Source organism: Platichthys flesus, chromosome 3 (assembly GCF_949316205.1).
Source record: "Platichthys flesus chromosome 3, fPlaFle2.1, whole genome shotgun sequence".
NCBI lineage: Eukaryota > Metazoa > Chordata > Actinopteri > Pleuronectiformes > Pleuronectidae > Platichthys > Platichthys flesus.
Genome location: NC_084947.1, coordinates 19,182,384 through 19,204,152, shown reverse-complemented (window position 1 = coordinate 19,204,152; position 21,769 = coordinate 19,182,384). Strand labels below are relative to the sequence as shown.

General features: G+C 40.6%; 1 protein-coding gene across 1 annotated transcript; it reads right to left on the bottom strand.

Moving 5' to 3' along the window:
• Window positions 1-7,170: 7,170 nt before the first annotated feature.
• zbtb34 (zinc finger and BTB domain containing 34) lies at window positions 7,171-20,987 on the bottom strand. The gene is made up of 2 exons (XM_062383438.1): window positions 20,624-20,987; window positions 7,171-13,724 (listed from the first exon to the last, which is right to left on the bottom strand). Exons 1-2 carry the CDS (start codon window positions 20,648-20,650, stop codon window positions 12,180-12,182), a joined length of 1,572 nt encoding a protein of 523 aa, XP_062239422.1. The 5' UTR covers window positions 20,651-20,987; the 3' UTR covers window positions 7,171-12,179.
• Window positions 20,988-21,769: the final 782 nt, after the last annotated feature.

Here is a 21,769-nt window from a genome sequence, read left to right as displayed (position 1 = left end):
TTGGATTCTAAATATGTCCTACAGGGCAATACCTTGATTGTTGCTTTCATTTGCAATAAACTGCATTTTTTAAGCTCAGCAACAAATAATGTTTAGTAATAGTATTATGTAAAACTACGTACAATTTAACACATGTACAGCAGAGTACAAAATGAGATGTGATTGAATAAAAGCATGTCTCAAACATTATCACCACTGTCAGTGTTTGCAAACAAAGCCAGTGCACAGAGGAATGACAGACATGAAATGTGACAGGCTTGTAAAAGTAATGCATCCACCAGGCCCCTCCACTGACAGCAGAAATCACCTTTACTTCATTATGTGTCAATGACATTTCCAAAGAGAGCTGGAAAATAAAACAAGAAGGAATTCGAACCGAAATAACCAAGCTCCATTACTGTCATTCAATGACTAGATTGGAGCCGAAGAAGGCTGAGACACTTTAAATATCATTGGAAATCAATTTAGTGGGAATTCCTGAGACTGACAAGAGATCGTCTGAAGAGACCAATAATAAACAGAGCAAATGTTACGTTTTCCATTTAAATACCCTCACTCCAAATAAAAGTTGACATAGCATGTTAGCATTCTGTGCTGCCAAAGTGAAGATAGATGCTTATTTGATAGTAGCCAGAACACCTACATTAAAATGACAAACATTGGCTGTTAAAACTGGCTCATAAGTCCAAAAGAGAAAAAGCTTATTTCCTGTGACAGAGGCTTTGGATAGGACAGAGGAAGACATTCATCACTGGGACTGTCACTCTAGTCGGCTGTGTTTTTATTAAAGATAGATGGGACGGTAAAGTGCACCTTTTACCAAAGTCTTCTCTCTGGTTAGACAGGTCAACACTTTCTAAAGAAATTACATAATAAACCAGCTGCAGTCTGCTTTGTCAATTAACCAAATCGCGGTAAAGCAGAGGACGGTGTTTCATCGTCTCCATAAACAGAGACGACAGACTCTTTGGACGCCGAGTACGTCTGAGGACTCACCACGATGGAAAACCTTCAGTAAGGGAGGCCTGTGTAGCCCCCACTCCTCAACCAACATGGAAAACCATGAGCTGAAACAGTGCTCACTCAGCACAAAGAGAACCGCATTTCCTGAGCCTTCAAACCTGAACCTTCAAATTGGCGTGTATTGTTGTTTCACATCTGCAAAAGTCCATGTCCTTGAATTCTTTGAATGGAACCATTTTTAGCTTTCCTGCGCTCTCATGAATCATTTCCACTCCACCTTTTGAGTAAATGTAGTCAAACCACCAGAAACCCCGGTACAATTTTTTCATTGGAGCCTTTAACCACACACATTGCAAGCTTTCAGTCTAAGCAAATGTAGTCATCCACAAATGGACTACACATGTAATTTAAGGATTGTTAATTACTAAAAGCTCCGCCAAATGATTCATTGATTGGGCTAAACATTAGAGGATTAAAACAATTACCTCACATTTTAAAACAATGTGACCCTTGGATAACTTTAACTCGCATGTGATAGTCATTCAGTTTATAAAGACGTTCAGGATGTGTAAAAGTTTTTCACATCCATCACAGTGAACGGACTGTGTAAACATAGACTGTATATAAAAATGGACCACATGTCTCCATGTCCTCCCAGTATTCAGAAATTAAACCATAAATATCTGCTATAATATATAAATATACGAACACTGCTATCTTGCATTGATGACATCATTTGGAGCCAGAGTCTGGGCAGTAGTGATTGGTGATAGTCATGGTGGTGAGGTCTCGTCGATACACGCACTCCAACGATCGAGTATAAGTCTTATCTCTCAATCAGGACATCTCAACAAGTTTTTATAACATCGAATAACTAAATAAAAACAACTTTCCAGTCAAATTAGCATTTTCAGAATTTTTTTCTATTTGTCAGATCGATAACAAGATGGATGTCCCAGGCATTAACATGAAGGAGGTAGTGTTTATGAACTACGCTGCAGCCAACAGCTGGAGATCGAGATATTTTGGCTTCACTGTTGGGAAGCTGTCATGTCATCAATCTATGGTGGAATAATTTTCCGCTGTATCTTCTTTGGGTGTGTCATGCTAAAATCTTTTAATGAAAGTAGCCTGCAGACATACAACATATGGATAAATCTTTTTTTCATTAAGTTGGATCAGAACACAATAACACCAACATTTAAAAAGAGTCCTTCCTCCTATAAAGACACAGCTATCGAAACACATTTTATGGCGACAGTAACCGTGAAGTATCGGCAAACTGGAATCAGATCCATCTAGCTGTCATCTCTTTTTCCTTTTCCTGTTCTCCTCTTCATGTGACCACTCTATCTTTCCTTCATATATCACCACAGCCTGTCCAGACACACTAGCCTAACACAGCTAAGCTCTCATTCCACTGTCTGCATCAATGCTGCCATGTCTATCTAATACACTGAGGTGACACAACAGTGACTTGACAAAACCACACCTCTGAACACCATAAAATACCAAATAGTGAGATTTCACTAAATGTTATGCAGTCAAGTAATTTACTCAAACCATTCCCCTGCTGTTGAATGATTGTGCTGCATATGGTTGCAATTAAGAAATAGAAAATAGAAACACATAATAATGTGGTGAAGTTCTCCCTTGGGAGAATAGTCACTTCATTGTTTATTACGTACATAGTGGAACTACTGAGGTTTTTTTTTCCATTTTCCAAAGGCTCAGCATTTTAACTGATTTCCAACTGTGGAGATGTGCAGATTTGCTCATAGCTTTACAGCCACATGCCATGACCACTGTTTCATGTTCTTCCAGAACGTCTGTGAGTCCTCCGGGAACTTACAGGAAACCTCTCAGGGACGTACAAGGGGAAAGTTTCCCCCAGCACGATGGAAACTTAAATACTGTAAAAGGTGTTACTGTGGATTTTCCAGTGGTGCAATAATTCACTACTTCCAAAAAAATGAGACATCTTTACTGTTAAACCAATATATATCTTTTACAGTCAATGTAATAGGTTGAATCTTTCAGGAACTGGACAGTCATACATTTTTTCCGTGCGCAGCATGTGACCTTTCAATCTGTTCATTCCTCTGGAATTAGTTTGATGAATCCATTTTAAAAAAAAAATTGACAATGCAGTGAAATCATGTTTTGGATGAAATCTAATACCTTGTCAAAATCTTCAAATATTAAACCAAAGTGATATTTTACATCACTCTGCAGGGAGGGGTTTTAACAATGTCAATATGTATCAAGATGTAAAATCTATTTTCCAGAGTGTACTACAGAGATTAACTGCTAGAAAACATGAAAAATGGATACTAAACAAATTGTCCAAAATCTTAAAGATAAAATTATATTCATTCAGGTTAGCATAATATCTACATGCAATCTGTGAATATTATACTTTTTTTTATGCCAGGTGTTAAATGGAGTCACTGTTGATGCGTGTCCCATAAGAAACATAAGCCAAACAACTCAGCGATAATCCTCGAAACTATCACTTAACTACTTGCCTCTGTATAAAAATTACTGGAGCATAGGTCAACTGCAGTATAGCAGGGTGACTCAGCTTTAATAAAGGGAAAATATGAACAGCATGAAAGGGATTGGGAAAAGGAGTGGCTTCTCAGAAGAGAGAGAGGAACAAATGTTCCTCTCTCTGGGTTTTGGTTAATCTTTTGTGCCAACCAAGCAAGGCACTTATCCCAATTCAACTAAGCTTTCTATTCTTCCAGTCATCTGCATAGCGAAAGAACAGTAACAGTGCAGGAGATGGGCTTAATTGATCATAGTTGCTATGCATTTGCTTAAAATAAAAGTATTCAAAATGATGGTGGTAATAGGCCAACAATAAATTCAATTAAAACATGATGTGCTGTTGTAGAAAGGTCTGGTTTTGAAACCATTTTAATTTAACCTCAAATTATTCATTCTTTGTTTATTCAGATAACAATGGACAGGTTAAGAGTGGATAGACAATAAAAGTCATTATAGCTAAGTTTTCGGGATTTTCTGTGTGTTAGCAGAAACACACAAATTATTCCATAGTCAAGAAATGTACTCTGAATGAGTTTTGGTTACATATTTACATAAAAAGAAAGACAAATTAAAAAATATATGTAATGAGTACCAGCTCATATAAAGCACTGTCTGAGCTGGTATCTGAACCACCATCGAGTAAAGCAATGATGGTGTCTGAAATCTTTGAAATAAGATATCCACCAATGGTTACGTGACTTTTTATAGTAAGCTAATTTGAATTGATAAAGTGGTAGCTTCAGCACTTAGGGAGCATTACTCAATAGCTACAGGCTGTGAGCAACATTATCATATGGGCTGAAGCATATGAAACCAAATAAAACACTTTTGTGAAGTTACCCATTCAGTGATGACATTGTTCCCATTGGTTTCCTCGAATTAGAAAGCATAGACAGTGTAGTGACCAGGAAATGTTAGCTTACCTGTTAGCCGTCAGCTTGTCACTGGTGTTCACCTGTGGAACCCACCTGAGCCCGGAAGGCCTCCCACTGGGGGTGAGTCAGCCCAAAGAGTAAACTCATTCAAATGAAAAATAAATGAAACCCTTAAATGAATAAGACTATAGAACTGGTATTAGCTGCAACGTTTAATGGACGTGTTTTTAGTACAAATACTGAGTGTGGTCGCAGGGACAATCAATACACGTGCGCACCTTCAGTTTCCGGGTTAGCGAGACGCTCTGTAACCATGGAAACGATGTCAGCGGTAGGTGTTCTCTGGTGTGGGCGTGTCCTCATCAGCGCGTGTTGTAGGAGCTGAATGTGTCAGTGATGTAGCTGCAGGTGGTGGCGCTAGATCCTGAGTTTAACATGAGGAGGTATCAATATAAATCTGAGGGGTTGTGAGATGATTCATGGGAATTCATGGGGGAAGAAGAAAAAGAAGAAGAAGAAGAAGAAGAAGAAAAAGAAGAAACTATAGTTCTGCTGTAGTACTCTTGGGACTTTTTCTCTCATCTTCATCGGTGAATGTGTATTGTTATTTAATTATTTCCAGTTTTTGATATGAAACCCCATGAGAAGGTAAGAGGGAGAAATCACACCTGGTTATTTATGGCTTAAGAGGCCGAAAAAGATGGAAAGCACTGGCTTGATATTGAATGTGATAATTTAGAACCTTGTTCTGTTAACCATGGAGTAAATAGAAGCCAATAATATTTTCCTCTGAAATTTAGTGATGCGGAAGTATACAGCAGTAGGCAATAAAAATGAAATGGTCCACTTGAGTATGAGAAATCAAGAACCTCAAAATTGCACTTAAGTGCCATATTTTCTTTTTTTCCACCATTGATTCTCATCTTGTGTAAATGAAAAACTCTTGCTTTTGTCCTCTCCCTTCCCACCAGCTACACTCCTTCCTCCCACATCTACCAACGTGGCAGCTTGATGCCACTGACTGTTTGTATTACACACATTCACAGTAGTGGGGTCATTCTTTCAGCAGACTAAAGAGTCCTCTGCAGTACTCCACTGTACCTTCATTTGTCAAATAACATAGTAAACTGCTTTTAATATTAATAATAACTTTATTGTTATTGTATGTGTTAAAGCTATTTCACATGAGTCAGTAAAATCAGTGAGATTATGTTTAAGAAAGTAACGAGGATTCAAACATCTTGTTAGTATTCAGATTTCAAACAATGAATTTATCACATTATAAAACCTTGTGTCATAGAACTCTATTGTACTCCATAGGGTCAGAGTACCTGCCACTATGGGCCATGAGCTGTCCTGAACTTTGAGTGGTTTGCGGTTCTGGCTGCGCTGCTGCATGACGTAGAGCGAGCCAAGTCCATCAAAGTTGTGTACCGAGAAGTGAACACCCAACGCTCATGTTCTAGTTGCAAAACTGCCACAACAGAAGTAATGAGCGACCCTAAAGTACAAATTAAAATCTATACCTATCAGTTAAGCACTCCCATCTTACTGTTAGGGTTGTGTAACCGAGAGACGCACTACATCATAGCCATAGAATGCAGTTAAAGACCCCTTGTGGAAACAGGCCCGCCTCGAGTTTCCTGGCCTTGTATTTTGTGGTTCTCTTTAATCTCATATTCCACTGAACAGAGCAATTCTGCGTATTATTTTAGGATGAGACGTCTCTAATGCTGTCATTTAAACAATCCGTCCAGTTTATTCGAATTTTCAGCAATGACTGATGCTGCTTTCAAATGATGTGCCCGAGCATTATGTTACATTTCTGAGATGATCAGTGTTAGGCTTTATATTGTAGAGATGAATCACACAAAACCCGGTGAAATCCTCCTCAAATTGCAATAAGCAGCCTGAAACTTGTTTCCAGAACATGTTGGTGCAGCACATAGTTGGCCAGTTAGGTGGATAATTATTCATTTGGCTCCCTTATGTGTTTTTTTTTGTAAAAGCCACAAATACTGTAACGACCACAAGGGGCTGTTGCACAGCTGCCACTTTCTGTTCATAAAGTGTCCCTTTGGATGCATTTGTAACACAGCAGGGACAGAAGCCATATCACTGCCTAGGACTCGGTGGAGAATTTGGCTGGACTTCCTGCTGGAAAATCTTTCTGGTGTTAAATTACGTTTATTACCAGCCCTCCGAGACTAAAGCAATTTATTGTTTTATATTCTGCTACTTGGCCTCTGTGATTGTTGTGAATTACCTATTTTCGATTCACCAAATAGACTGCACAAGAGGAAAGGCTCTTCTCAGACATATGGTTATAAGCTTCACATTTCATCAGTGTCATATTATTTACCCAAGGCAATAACAAATAAATTTTTTAAAGGGCTGTTTAAAGTTACTCTGGCCTAATAATTCTGAGATAACATACTTCTCATTTAGAAATTACTGAATTTCTGGCAATAAGGAAGAGGGACTCATGTATGTGTACTTGTTATCCTCTAGCTCCCTCTAGAGGGTCACAGTTGCACTTGCATCAGTTATTCCTCCACTTATCTTTCACAGACCGTCCTACTGCAGGATTCTGAATTCGATACATGCCAGACAAACATTATGAATATAGGGTGTCTAGGCGTTCAATGCATCGTAAACGATATAATTAAAGGGTGGCTGAATAATAGAGTCTGCTCTTATTTTCCCTTTACATCAAAGGCTTTACATGAGCTTTAAAGACAATCGATCCACTTGTGAGAAACAAAAAAGACAAATCAGAGCCAAATCAGCGTCTTTATTTTACAAACAAACGCATTATTCTATTGACATTTTTGTATATAATAAAAAAGCGATTTACAAGCTTAAGAACCAAAATGAAGCAGCACAGAATGATTATGAGTAAAATATATAATTTGAATAAATATATTTTATTTCATGCTATAAAATAAATTCATGAATGACAATAGATACATCAGCTCTAGCTAGCTTCATTTACTTCATAGTTGTACAAAACAGTAGAGTTCTGAGGTTCACAGTTGGGTTGTGAGGTTGTGTGTAGAGTGGACAGAAACAGGAGTTGGGGCGTTACTGCTGCCATGGTTCAGCTAGTGGTCTCCAGAGCTCCCCGAGCTACAGCTCTGTGGAAAATATGGTGGTCATTGAGACTTTGAGGCAGAATATGAGGGGACCACTACTGAGGACTTGTTTCCCCACCTGAAGATAAGTGCACAATTATACTATGGACATAAGGTGTATGTCCAATGAGACCACTTTTCAACACGATATACCCTGAGTTCTACGTTTTTTTTTGCCTGGTCACCAAATATGAGCCAGAGACGTTATAGTGCAGGGTTTAGAGAGTTATAAAAGGGAAAGGAACAATAGCTAGATTGAAAACTTCCCCTCTTTATCCTCAACAACTACAACTAGTCTCGGCGCCTGGGGATCTAAAGGAGATCACTGAACCATGACATGACAGCAGAGAGCCCGCTCCCAAACAGTGGCTATACAGCGCCAAATCCCTTTCATTATTTAACACAGCTTGAGGTGCAACTCTGAACAGTGCCACTGAGTTTGACGACTGAACCATGTGCTCAGTTCTTGTGTTGCAGTTTACTGACTATCCACTGGAGTTTCATCATCATCATCATCATCACTTAAAAAAGAACCATCAAGGGACACCACTTTTTCATTTATATATATATATATTTTCTGAAGAAGGAAGCCGGCCTGTCCAATGCTTCAGAAAATATATAAAAATAAATCAATATCAAATTGTCCTGGTCCTACTTAAATCAACAGCTCCCTGACATTCAGTTTGTTTGATATATGACAGGCCAATATTCCAATAGGCTTGATGATCCCAATACACCACTTCTAAAAAGGTTATTGCTATTTTTCAGAATACACAGTGGACAGAAACTGACAGAAAAGCTATGGAAGACTTAAGATTTTTTTCTAAGCCTGTATCAGTGTTCGTAAACTACCTGAAGTGAGTTTATTATAAAAGGAATAGGACGAGCTGCAATTTCCAAAAAGTAGTCTGACAGCCTTCCCTGTAAACACTTCCATTTGATTACTTGTGGCCCATAATGCATCTCTCGCTCCTCTGAGGTGTGGAACGAAGAGTTGACAAAGAGTTGATTCGAGTGTGTCAAGTTAAGCTGGTTCTGTAAATGTGTACTATCACATAAGTAACTATAGTTCATGAAAAGCATTGAAACTATTTCCCCTCAATTCACCTATGATGAAGACATGGACTTGTTTACTCATTTGATAAGAAAAAAAAACCCTGATTAGTCTAGAACCACCATTTAAGGGGAAAAGGTCCCTAACAAAGTGACTGAGGCCGTTAAAGGTGAGTTCCTCAAGGATAACTACAGAGAAATCTAGACTTCCCGGATGGAATTGGTATGTACTATCAACGAAAAACTGTAAGTGCACAATTGATTACACAAATACAAGTTAAAAAAAAAATAATTATCCATTGGCAATCTTATACATTTTTTGTGGTTGAGCAACGTGCAATTCAGCTACAGTATATGAGGGTAAGCTTGTTTTTTTTCTCCACAGTTTATCATCAGCTAAATACCCAGGCAGCTGTTCCCCTGCCAGATGCTCAGAGAGAACAGGGAAGAAGTAGATTTACGTTTCTCATGCATCTCCTTCCTTCATCGAAATGTCTACAACTACAGTACATTGCAAAGATTGTCCTCGGTGGCTGGAGAGAAGGTATACAGTAAGTCATGGGGGGTGGTGGCTTGCAGGGAACAAGTCTGCCTCGTTTGATTGTAATCAACTGCTACAAAATTAGTTCAACCTTAAAATCACTTCTCTGTCCTATGACAATAAAAATGGACAGAATCACTTGAATAATTTCTATGCATTCTCATCGTTGGTACCACTTAACAGTAAATAATGTGGCCGTACTTTGCTATAATCTCTCAATTCAATCCACTTTATAAATGAATGAGGCACAGGGATCTAAGTGCCAGAATCTAACATGTAAAGCTTGTGGCAAGGCACTAAGTTTAAGATGCCACTTTTTGTTGAGTATTCTCTCTCTTGTTTACATTGGCTTTTAACAATTACAATTCCACAACTTTTATATTGTCAGCTTCTGTATGGCTTAATATTTTATTCAAGACTTTGCGGCTTAATGTCTTTTTAGCAAATTGTTCAAATTTGACACAAGTGATTGTTTTAAGCTGGGAAACATACATTCCTTGCAAGTAGCAATGAACTAGTCCTATAACCTATTCTTATTAATAAGCTTTCAACTATACAATATAGTCAAACTTCACTGTTAAAAATCACCTATTAGTCTTTGGTGTTAACATCTTGGCACAAAGTTGTTTTAGCAGTTTGTACCTATAATTCACAAAACATTTCCGACAATAATGCAAAACAGTTTTGATTTGCTCATTTTGTGAAGGGCAAGAATCTTTATAGGCAGAATCTAATTATTCAGTGACTGATTTTTGATGAGGTCAGATCAGCTGTCACATCAGCAGCTGACAGAAATAAACTTGACTTAGTAAATATTCATCTAAAAAAGAACTGTGTAGGTTTGCTGACTGCGGGTGATGATGAAAAAAAGTGTTGGTGATAAATGCGTAGACAAAAAGTTAACGAAAAGCTAGCTATTGAGATTTTTTTAAAAATTTCCCGAAATCTTTTGGGATAGTCATCTTAGCCGTCAATGAGTAAAGACCATGACCGCACATTCACCGGGATCAAAAGAACTGCACTCTTAAGGTAACGTTGGACATGAGCAATAAAACACAAATTTCTCCCACCAAACCAACATTTAGTAGAAAATTATATGAAAACTATAACATAATCAAACTCAAATTGATTGACATAAACTCAACATGGACCAGACCGGACCGAAAACAAGCGGGTGCTCAAAAAAAGGCCTCAAACAGCTGAATGGCAAACAAAAACAAAGGACAACAGAAAATGGACCACCCAACTGAGCTCTAAATTGGTAGAATATGACGGGATATTTAATGAGGCCTTCTTAGTGCCTATATTTTTTAACTGTGAATGTATATTATTTTAAATCAGAAGGGACATAAAACCAAGTCTATATATGCTAAAATAACACCCCCATCCCTGATCCCCAAAGTTCAAAGATTATAGATAAAATACAAGGTTGTCATATGTCATATTATTCATTTGATTACAGTCTAATCAATGTTCACAATTTTTTTGCTTGGAGGAAAACAAAATCCCTGCGGTGAAGCAGTAATACTCTGACACTGTTACTGCATCAGGCTTAAGACTTAGATTAGCACATTTTATCACTGCTCCCGTCCCACCCACCAGCTACCTCTAAAAGCATTTACCTCTTAGCCTTAGTCTACTTATGTCACATCTATGTCAACGCCATAAAGTAGGATTGATAAAATAGGGAAAAAGATGTTCCAACTCTGCATTTGACCCCAACCAATGCAGAAAACAAAGATTACAGATCGATTGTCCCATCATAAAAGGTAGGACAGAGTGAAAGACAAAAGGAAACAACCCATAATCCTTTCAAATAAGGTGAGAAAAACCATGTCAAAATGGCTGAAATTCCTTTGTTCTTTCTGTTGCATATTATTCAGACACGGATACTACATTGATTTATGTGAACAGATCCAGGGCTGTTCCTACTGTGCTGAGTTGACAGAATGAGTACTTGTGTCTCAGTTAGATGCTGAGTATTTACCTAGAAGCCTACCTCACGACAAAACACATCGAATAGTTCAGTATAAATCTGCCACCAGAGTATAAGAGGAATATAAATGTTTTCACTGTGAGGATGTGAATCACCCACAACATGGATGACAGCTTCTAAAACCACCTTGGCGAACAGACTGAGATCTCCAGTAGTGATACAAGTAAAAATCCTAGAGTGTTTTGTAGAACAAACGTTATAAGAGAGCAAAACAATATCTTGAAAGTATGCAGGGCCATTCTCTTACTCTCTTCTGTGCATTTGCCAAAAACTAACACACAAGCTAGCAAATTGAATGCAATTCTAACATAGCACCTTCTTAATCATCATTTTAACCTGGCTGACAATGAAACAACCGACAAGGACTTTGTCCCTGATCAATACAATCAGCTAGGAATATTTCCTGTTAAGTATCAAGGCTTTGTGAATATTCTATACAGGGTTTGGCAAGAAGATACTGTACAAACAACCTAGAACGGATTTCAAACGGAGAAAATATCTGTGCCTGGTAGGTTCTTGGCTATGAGGTAGAACCTGGTGAGTTTCATTTTAAGTTAAAATACTGTCTGTTATGAGTATGTATAGTTGTATCATGAGGTATTGAACGGATATGTCACACAAGCTTTGCACTGGCAGAAAAATCATTCCTTGTGAGTAAGTGACCTCCTGTGGCCACATGTGCAAAAACAGGTCAGGTAAAAAGGTGATATGACAAGCATCTTACCAGAGCTTTCACATTATCAATTATTGCAACATGCCTATATAACTCTGTAAATATGTTTTAAAAAAACATTGAAAGATAAAAAGATAAATCAATAAGGGGGTCTTGATTATTGGGACCTCCTCAAAAATAGTAAGTTGTTACTCCCTTTGCTTGTAAGAATCAAATTTCTATAAAGCACCCATTTCCTCTTGGCATTCATCAACTTTACTTTCACAAAATTGCCAGAAACCCTTAATGCAAGAAATGTCATTACTAGAGGGCGCCGATTCAAAACAAAAAGAGTCCATTAACTTGAGTTGAAATAAACACTTCTTAAAGCTTCTTTAACCTGAAGCAGAAACTAAAAATCACACCTGGATGCTTGAGCCTCCTCTGGACTACATTTCGAGCTTTCCTCCATATCATTGGCTGGTGCCTCTTCTGCATATTGTGCCTCAAAGGCCATCCCCTCAGACGCTTCCTCTTGGTCCTTCTGGCCTGAGCTTCCCTCCTTCCTCTCTGGAGAATCAATATGATTGGTGCCCTCTGATGCCCCCATGTGCTTCTTCCGCAGGTGCTGGTTAAGGGTGCCCTGAAATGGGAAGCATTTTCCACAGATCTGACAGTGGAAGGGCTTGTTGTCCGTGTGGCCTCGGATGTGGTACTCGAGCTGATCTTTCCTTGTGTACTTCTTGCCACAAAACTTGCAAACAAACGGAGTGATTCCCATGTGCAAGCGCATGTGGCGGTCCAGGCTCCCTTTCTGATTGAAGGTCTTTCCACAGTAGATGCAAATGAGTCTCTCATTGTAAGGGTACCATTGGCTTCTCAAGCTGCGCTCGCGCACATCATTTTCCAACCCTGTGGCTCCAACAGTTGACTCGCTGTCATCTGAGCCTGGTTTGATATGACTCAGTATCCCGGCTGGGATGGCCAGGGGGCGCTTTGCCCTGGCTCGCCCACCTCTGAAGCCACTGAGTATGGAGCGGGAAGGACTAGAGCTGCTGAGGTTGACAAAGCATGGGGACATGTTTGAGGACAGCCCTGAGTAAGAATAGGTAGCAGGCTGGATGACAGGACAGTAAGAACCCACACTAACAGCCAATACCTGTTCTCCATCCACCAACTCTGTGTGGTAACCATCATCACCAGCTGAGGAGCTGTCAGAGTAAGTGGGCCTGTCCGTCTTCTCTACTTTCACATGCACATCTGTTACTAACCCATCTTTGCCGATCAGTTCCACTTGTTCGGTTTCTCCCTCCATGGGAGTATCATGCTCTGACACACTATCACTGCTTCCACGGTCCGACTGGCCTTCCTCTTGCTGCTGCCGACCCCGGCCCAAGCTGTGCCCTGTTTGAATCTGCCGGGAGTAGTAAGGGGGGGAGATCTGGGTAGGGTTCACAAAGAGGTTGCTGTCATTGACCCCATTGCGACTGGTCTGCGAGTCATCCTTCTCTGGGCTGCAGACACTAACTGGAAGGCTAATCTTGGAGTGGATGCTCTCCAAGATTTGGGTACACTTGTCAATGATGGTCTGCATCTGTAGAAAGCTGGCAGCGGTAAGAAAACTGATTATATCCTTGAGCTGCAGGGACATGTGACCTGTGTAGCAGAATGCGAGAAGCTGTTCAAACACCTCAGGGCTTTTAATGACCGAGATGGAAAGGCCACTCATGGTGCTGAGAGCTGAGTGGTCACGGAAGTACGGTGAACTAGCTGCCAGCACAGCCTTGTGAGCTCGAAATGGCTGGCCCTGAATGTGAACGATGATGTCACACAGCTTCCCTTGCAGCCGCAGCTCATTGAGCTGAGTCAGAACATTGTTACTGAACTCCGGCACATCGAACTCAATGTAACTGCCGTCGTCCATTTCTTGGATATGTTTCTCCAGTTTGTCGGCAGCCTGATGGGAAAGAAAAAAGAGGGGAAAAAACCCATTAGGTTTTGAAACACTTCATTTGTTGTGGATTGCATGTTTTTTACAATTTTACAGTTAACAAAAAAACTGTTCAATGGAACACAAATGAGATGGGAAACATATACTTGAGGCTTATTTTATACAGTACTGTATATGAGAAATACCAGGCCAGTGATGTTTGATTATTGTGATTTTTCTCTAAATATGTCTGCAGTAAGCTCTTTTAAGTGTTAGGTTGAGGTCTATCTGCCGGCTGGAACTACATATCCGTTGCAGGAATTCAAGAGACAAAAAAAAAAAGATAGAAGCTTTTCCAGCAATGACTGTGAAATGATTTCCTGCCGAAACATCTGCCTGACCAGTCTCAGCTGTCAATCATGATGTTTCACCAGCTTTTTATAGCATTAACGTCTCAACATTAACTAACCACATCCATTTTGATAAGAGAAAATACTGGCTGCCATCAACTTACTTCAGCAAAGACATGGACACAATTTAAACTGTCCAGAAAAATAATGAGCAAGGAGTAACAACTAACTATGTGAATCCTGAGCAGATACAAAATTAAGTCCATCGATATTTTGGTCATATCATACAGCCCTACTTCTACTTTACCTATGCAAGATGTCTAAAAGGAAGTTGAAGTAGGAAAATACCGGAGTCGGAACCACCACAAATATTCAAGACCCTTCAACAAAACCTCACCCAGTTACAATACCTGCAAAAACATCAGATCTAAAACAACAGCCGCCACTGGAGAAGACATTTGTATTAAAGTTACCATCCAATTCACTGAATGAAAAAAAAAAAGCCCTACTTGTATTTATGCTATTTACAGTGATGTTTACTGTCCCAATTTATATTACATTTCTTATACTGTAAGTACTGTCCAAATGAAAGAATTGAGACAGCAAAGACTAAATATTATGTATTCAGACAACTTTACTGTTAATCCTTAAGATAAACAAAGACATATCATGATCTACTAAGCCAGAAATGCTGAGAAATCACCAACATGATTCAAATTGTCTCCAATAAATATTTAACCATTTATTGGTTGAAATACTGATGGTAGAAGTGAAAGTATTAGAGGGACAGAGATAACAATCATATGCTCATATTTTGTCAGCATCCATCATTTGTATTCATTGTTAATTTATTCTTTCAGTGCCATTACTGCTAAATTAGAAATAGTGACACGAAAGTAAATTAAACAAATAAAACAAAACAGTGTGTATATGTTTGGCTTCCTGTGGCTAATTATAGTCTTAAGAGGGGGCAATACAGGTATATATAGTGCATTTGGCAGAGTAAGAGGAAAATCTGGTTCTACGTGAAAAGGTGAGCATGCACCAGGTGTTCTTGAATTGAATGTCTTTCCTTTTCGAAGCTTCTCTGATGCATCTGAATTAAAGTAATGCCACTTTAATTGTGTAATGACTGTTGATGCTTGTTAACCCTTACACTTCTGATGAGCACATCATTGCCCCTCTGTGAGTTAAGATATTTCATAACATGCTAGCCACAAAAAACTTTGATTGAATCACATTTTGGCAAAAATAACAACAATTAAAAAATCAAAACCCAGCAGTACAAGGCCTAGTAGCGGCACAGTAATACACTCACCTGAGCTGGTTAATAAAACATTAACAAATGTAGACTCTGCCTTCCTAATAGAACTAGTTAAACCACTCCTGTCATATATAATTACAAAAGGTGCATATTGTAGAATTCTGTGTTTGTCAAAGCAAATATATCCACGTTCAAAACCACAAACGCATTCCATCTGCCCTCATCCTATCTCTTCTTCTGAACCAGCAACCCCCCACCAATGCTGGCAATTTAGAATGATCTTCTGCACATGCAATTCCTGTCAGCACTCCAGTTACCAAAGCATGCCAAGACACCTGTCCAACCTGTCCATATGTTCTCATCCTGGCACAGGAGAGTCAACGTTGTAACAAAACAGAGAGAATCGTAACAAGGTGTGCATTATTTTCCCTCCCCCACCTCTACATAGAACATGTTCATACACCATATCACATACCAGTGATGGCTGCCAACAAGATGCATACTGGCTCGTGCCAAGTTGACGGCCAGCCAAAGAATGTGCACTCAGAAGTTGAGACGCACATGCTTGGCTCATGTGGGAGAACCAAAAATCTTAAAACTCAGCTCAAAAAGTCCATCTGTGGCTCATGTTCTCTGCCTGGTAATAAACCTGTTTGACACAGCTGCTTCATGTAGGTACAGCGAAAGGATGCTGAGTATCTTGTGATAGTTTGGCTAACCAAAAGATCAGCACAACTGTAGTGGAAAGCTGCAGTCTTATACAGAGTCAAAAAAAAGGAGAAAAAAGTAGAGGATAAATCAATGTCAGCAGCTAAGCAATGTGTGCTTTCTTCAACATCAGCAGCATTTCCAGACCAGATCCAGAAGAGAAATGCTTAACAGGCAAAGGTTAGAGAGAGCAATTTAAAATGGATAGCACAAAACAAGATAAAAATAGATTGTGTTACATTAAAGGGAAGGGTAAGCAGTGTTTCCCCCAGTAAATCTGTCAGTCAAGGTGGTAAGCAGGTGGCGGTGCTGTTGGCGCGGCGCGTAGCGGCGCGGCGAAAATTTTTGGGGGTATTTTGCTCAAAGATGCCAGTACGCATGAATGAAATAAACAACTGTTTATTTCAATATAAATAAACAACAGTAGGTACAAATGTTGTGGAAAACATGCAGACACTACAAAATAGGGTTTAAGCCGGTTTTTAAGAAAAATCAAGCTGCCTCTGAAGATGACAGTTTGTGATGTCGGATTCCGTTCAAATGAACCGCCTATTCATTGTGGACGGCAAGAAAAAAAAAGTTTTCGCGCATGCGCACCTGATTCTGTATGATTTAACATGTACGCAAATAAGCATCATTCTTTGTGCCTTTTTTACGTAAATGGTATGCCACATAAGCCTTTACGTTACATATCATTCATGGACCAATTAAAATCGAGATATTACTAGACATTTACGCAGCTTAAGGCCAATGTATGCTACTCCGAGTCCGTTGCGGACTGACGGACGGACGGAGCGGACGGACCCTTTTTGATTTATAGTTCCACGAGCCTTTTTGTTGTGAAAACAATTCACCGCCAGAACAGTAGATGGCGCAACTGAAGTCGAGCTTAGAGAAGCCTACCTCATGAGGTATATAGAAGAAGTCCACGCTGGTTTATTTACGTCCTCCCGGCTCCTCACACACAGTGAACGATGGCAGCTAACAGAAAAAGGATGTTGATGACGCGACAGTTTTTGCTGAATAAAGTGACACCCAGCGGGTCATAATGCTTATGTTATCGTGTCTTAACGCAGCGGTTCCCCGGTCTTGTTTCCAAACTGCGTTGCTAATTCAACAGCTGCAACAGCTTGAAGCTACACGGAGGCAGCTAGCTTCCCCCCAGCTTCCACACACAGTCAGCAGGGACACCCGATACTAACTACTACCGTTAGTTAGTATCGATCTAAAGTGTTTGCTTCTAACCTGACGGTGTTTGAGAAAGAGTGTCATGAGCCGTGGGATTAAAGTCAGCGGGTTTTTGCGCTGTTCCCACCGCAGTTAGCATGGTGGTTAGCCCGCTAGCCACGTTATGAAAGTTCGTTATAACAGTATGTGACCGTACACACGTGCCGTAAGTGCTCTAACCAGCCACCGTCAGCCGGACAACGCTGCTGGCTTAACACACTTGTCACACGAATTATAGAGTCGTAGTTGTGATTTTGGTTTATTGTGATGTAGGGAATGGAACAGGAAGTTTCCATTCCGAAATGCTGGCGTTAGCGGACCAATCACCAATATTTTTTTCAGTACATTGGTAGTCAAGGCGGGGCCCTAGTCTTGTTAAGGCGGCCGCCTTAACAAGATAGTGCTGGGGGAAACCCTGGGTAAGGGTTATTTTTTTAGTACAAGAATAACATGCATTGTGGAAATTGTTAAGAGCTTAGAGGGAAGTCAATATGCAGAGCTTCATATTGTATGCTTTGCCTTTGGGTGTATTCTCTTATTTGACTTGTTTATTGTGAAAATCTGGAAACCAAGATAATGGTTATCTTCTTAACATTGCTCTGTTAAAAGTAAAGGGTTAGGGTTAATTTCTGGACCTCAAACCTCCTGTTTCCTTCCCTATATCACAATAAACTCAAACACAACTACAATTCTACCATTAATGTGTGTTAAGCCAGCGAAGTTTTCCGGAGGACGGAGGCTGGTAAGAGCACTAACAGCATGTGTGTACGATCACATACGGTTATAACGAACTTTCATAACGGCGCTAGCGTGCTAGCCACCATGCTAACTGCGGTGGTAACAGCGCAAAAACCCGCTGTCATGACTTTAATTCCACGGCTGTCATGAGACTGTTTCTCAAACACCGTCAGGTTAGAAGCAACACTTGGTAGTAGTTAGTATCGGGAGTCCCTGCTGACTGTGTGTGGAATCGGGGGGAAGCTAGCTGCTTCTGTGTAGCTTGAAGCCTTGAAATTGGCAATGCAGTTTGGAAACAAGACCGGGGAACCGCTGCACTAAGAAACGATAACATAAGCATTTCGACCCGCTGGGTGTCACTTTATTTTATTTAGTTGCTATCGTTCACCGTGTGTGTGAAAAGCAGGTAAATAATGAACGTGGACTACTTCTGAGAACTCATGAGGTAGGCTTCTCTAAGCTTGTCTTCCGTTGCGCCACCTACTGTTCTGGCTCCGAATTGTTTTCAGTAGCGGAGAACTATAAATGAAAAAGTGTCCGTCCGATCCGTCCATACATCCGTAACGGATTCGGAGTACCATACATGCCTTTAGACACTCATTTATAAAGACTCTGAAATCCTATTATATCTGGTACTTCATTTGTGCCATGTCACTTAAGTAAGTTGGACAAGTTCTTGGTGACCCTGTGCCACTCAAGGAGAAGGCTTCAAAATCAGATATGTTTTAAGGATTTTACTGGAGAAAAACAATGACAGTCAAAGGTTTTCCTTGTGCAAAAACTGATGCATTCAGACGAGAGTCACTTTGACCCACAGCAACCAGACTCCAACTCTATCCTCCATAACTGGTGCTTTCCTCCAGCAGATGTAACCCTGCGTTTTGTCCACAGTCAGGTCTGGCAAATGTACTAGTCAAGTATGCAGCATGAAAGGTGCTTTTAACAACCTGTACTCATTATCTAGGACACTATTGTCTTCTCACCTATATAGACACCCTGCAGTGATTACGCTGCTACGAGTACAATTGGTCATCAGAACAGCTTTTATCACCGCCAAATAGACAGGGGAACTGTTGGAGCTGCATATCCACCATTTGCTATTACAATTTACAATATCAAAATGACTGATCACACTGGTAGAAATAAATTCTTTTGAAAATTCCCATAAAAAAAAAAGTTGAACAACATCACAAACACAAAAGTAAAACGACATAGATGTAACACATGGCACCTGCTGCTGCGGACAGTATCACACCACTGCACCCACGCCCAACCATCTCTGAATAACCAGATTTTACAACAACAGAAATCACAGGGGCAGCGCTTTCTTTCTGTATTTTTAAACCGAGATCAACCTATTCACCTAGCATCTAATTTCAGCCATAATGGCTCCAACCAGCAGAGTTTTACAGCCCCCCCCCCCCCCCGGAACAGAAACAGGACTACAAGAGCGGCTGCTGTTAAATGGGTGCAAAACCATAATGCCTACTCATGCAAATGCTGAAATGGCCCTGGCTCTGCTCTGTTCTGACATGCCTTCTAGTTAAAATATTTGGACTGGTGTCAGATGCAGTATCCAGGAATACCGTGTGTTTTCTTGGTTTCTCACTGGGTGGTACATGCAGCAGGGTGGGAGATCTCAGGGCTGAGCTGCCACAGGAGTAACACGAAAACAAAGTCCGAGGTGAACTCAGGTGTACTGAATAACCTGCCATGTCCCTGCACTTCGTCCTTTGCTGTCCCATCCTAACACACCGCCCAATGGCTTTACATTAACTGTGACAAGGAGCGGTGCTGACACTGGTGTCGTTAAACTTCAGGTACACTATCTGACAGTATGAACACACACGGGCCCGATGCCGCCCAGTACACTACGATACGTTATCGCAAGTGTAAGCTAGACATTTAAGAATTAAAAGTCACATTTAGCCGTGTTAGCATCACCGTGTATGAACACTCCGGGACGTTAGCATGACCTACTGATACTGTAGCACCTGCACACAATGCAGACACACAGGGGGACCAGAGTGCGGCGTTTGAAACTTTAAAACAAAACCATTCTGTCAGTGCTTCACTTAGCCCCGTACTCGAGTTAGCCATCGATGTGGGGCTCTACATAGCGGAGCGGCTAACGTGAGCGTTAGCTCGACCACCACCCCCAACCTGCTTTATGTTGCCATGTCTCCACTGTTTCTCATTTCTACCGTAACCAATAGTTAGATTGGTGTTGGTTCAACATTAGTATCGACTCGCAGGGGTCGAAACAGCCAACTACCAGGCAGCACACAGCCACAGGCTAACCAGCTGTGTGTGCTAGCCTGACACCGAACATGTATTACATTAAAAGGCGTAACTTCTTAACAAACTTCTCTCTTTCACGCACAGCGTGTTAGCTTGCGACTTAGTCACATTTCCCATAAGCACAAGCCGTGACAACATTATAGAGTGTATTGGCTGAGTTTGCAGCGTCGGACACGGACACAAAATGTGCGGCTGTCATATGAACTAGCCGCTGTGCTCGCTAGCTTAGCTGTCAGTCAGGGCTACGTAGCGAACAGCAGCGGCTAATGCTAACTAGCAGTTGGTCGCTAGCGTGCGGCCGCAGACAACGAGCCCCCCCCTCCCGCCCCATTACTTACAGTGTGAGGGCGAAGACGAGCCGACATTGCATTACGGTGACTTGTCCGAGCCGAAGTTCGAGTCCGCCAAAATCACCGTCCTGCAGATTAGCTCGAACCCTTGTCCATTCCCATCGGTAGCTCGCTAACACTACAGCCAGGCCTCCCCCTCTCCAGTCCAGATGTGTCAGACAGTTGCTGCTGCAATTTTTTGCATCAACAGGAAGTGTTCTTTTGGCTCTTTGCATTCATTCTATCAGTGAGTTTTGCAGCAGCCCCTCCCTTGCGCCTGTCAGTGCTATGTGCTGAGACATCTTGTTCTTTAAAACATGACGTGACTCAGGACATATACATGCGCAAAAATAAAGAATAAGTGCAGCGCGGCAGTGGCTTTCTTAATGAGTTGGGGGGGGCAGATAATTCCACTCATCCTCTTATCTGCTGACAACAGCCTCCGTTAAGGTTGTTCATAGGTCAAGTCATCTGCTTTCTGACAGAGAGAGGGAGCTCTAAATGTATTTATGTGCTTTTAGTGCTTTTTCTACTATTTTATCTGAATTTTATACAATAGTTATTTACACTTCGTTTTAACCACATATGATATCGATACATGTTGGGATATCATACGTATATATGAGGGGAGTGGGGGGTGGAAGAAGTCACCCTTTTTAATAATTGCTGTTACTAGAAAGACACAGTGAGATGTTGGGGTGTTGCACCCCCTTCACATCATTACATCTAAGTTCATGCGTGTCCCTTTAACACCTTCACAGTCCTTGGTCAAAGCCACATCTCTCCCCGACACATTCTACTTTACTGTAACTGTGGCTTTAATGAAAGTTTTGTATTTTTTTTATACGAGTTACATAATCAGTTTTCATGAACTCAAAATGCATCCCTTCAGTTCTGTCTGGCTACCACAAAGTGGCGCCAGAGACTAAACTGATGATGAAACCCCGACCTTTCAACCATTCTCAGTATGATGCACAACTCAGTACAGAAATATGTTCTTACAGCAATACAATAAAAACACAAAAATAAAATAGGGGGAAATGCTGTAAGTGTAAGTTCCATGCAGGATCATAAGAAAAAACACAACTTAAAATTTCCTTTGGTGTTTGGCCATCATTCAATATAGAGAAAAAGCTTTGTTTACTGTGGTCATCT

Coding starts and splice junctions, on each gene's coding strand:
- zbtb34 (XM_062383438.1), bottom strand. CDS start 20,650: ATGTCGGCTCGTCTTCGCCCTCACACT. Junction 13,725..20,623: donor CTCGTCTTCGCCCTCACACT/GTAAGTAATGGG, acceptor CTTTCCCATCAG/GCTGCCGACAAACTGGAGAA.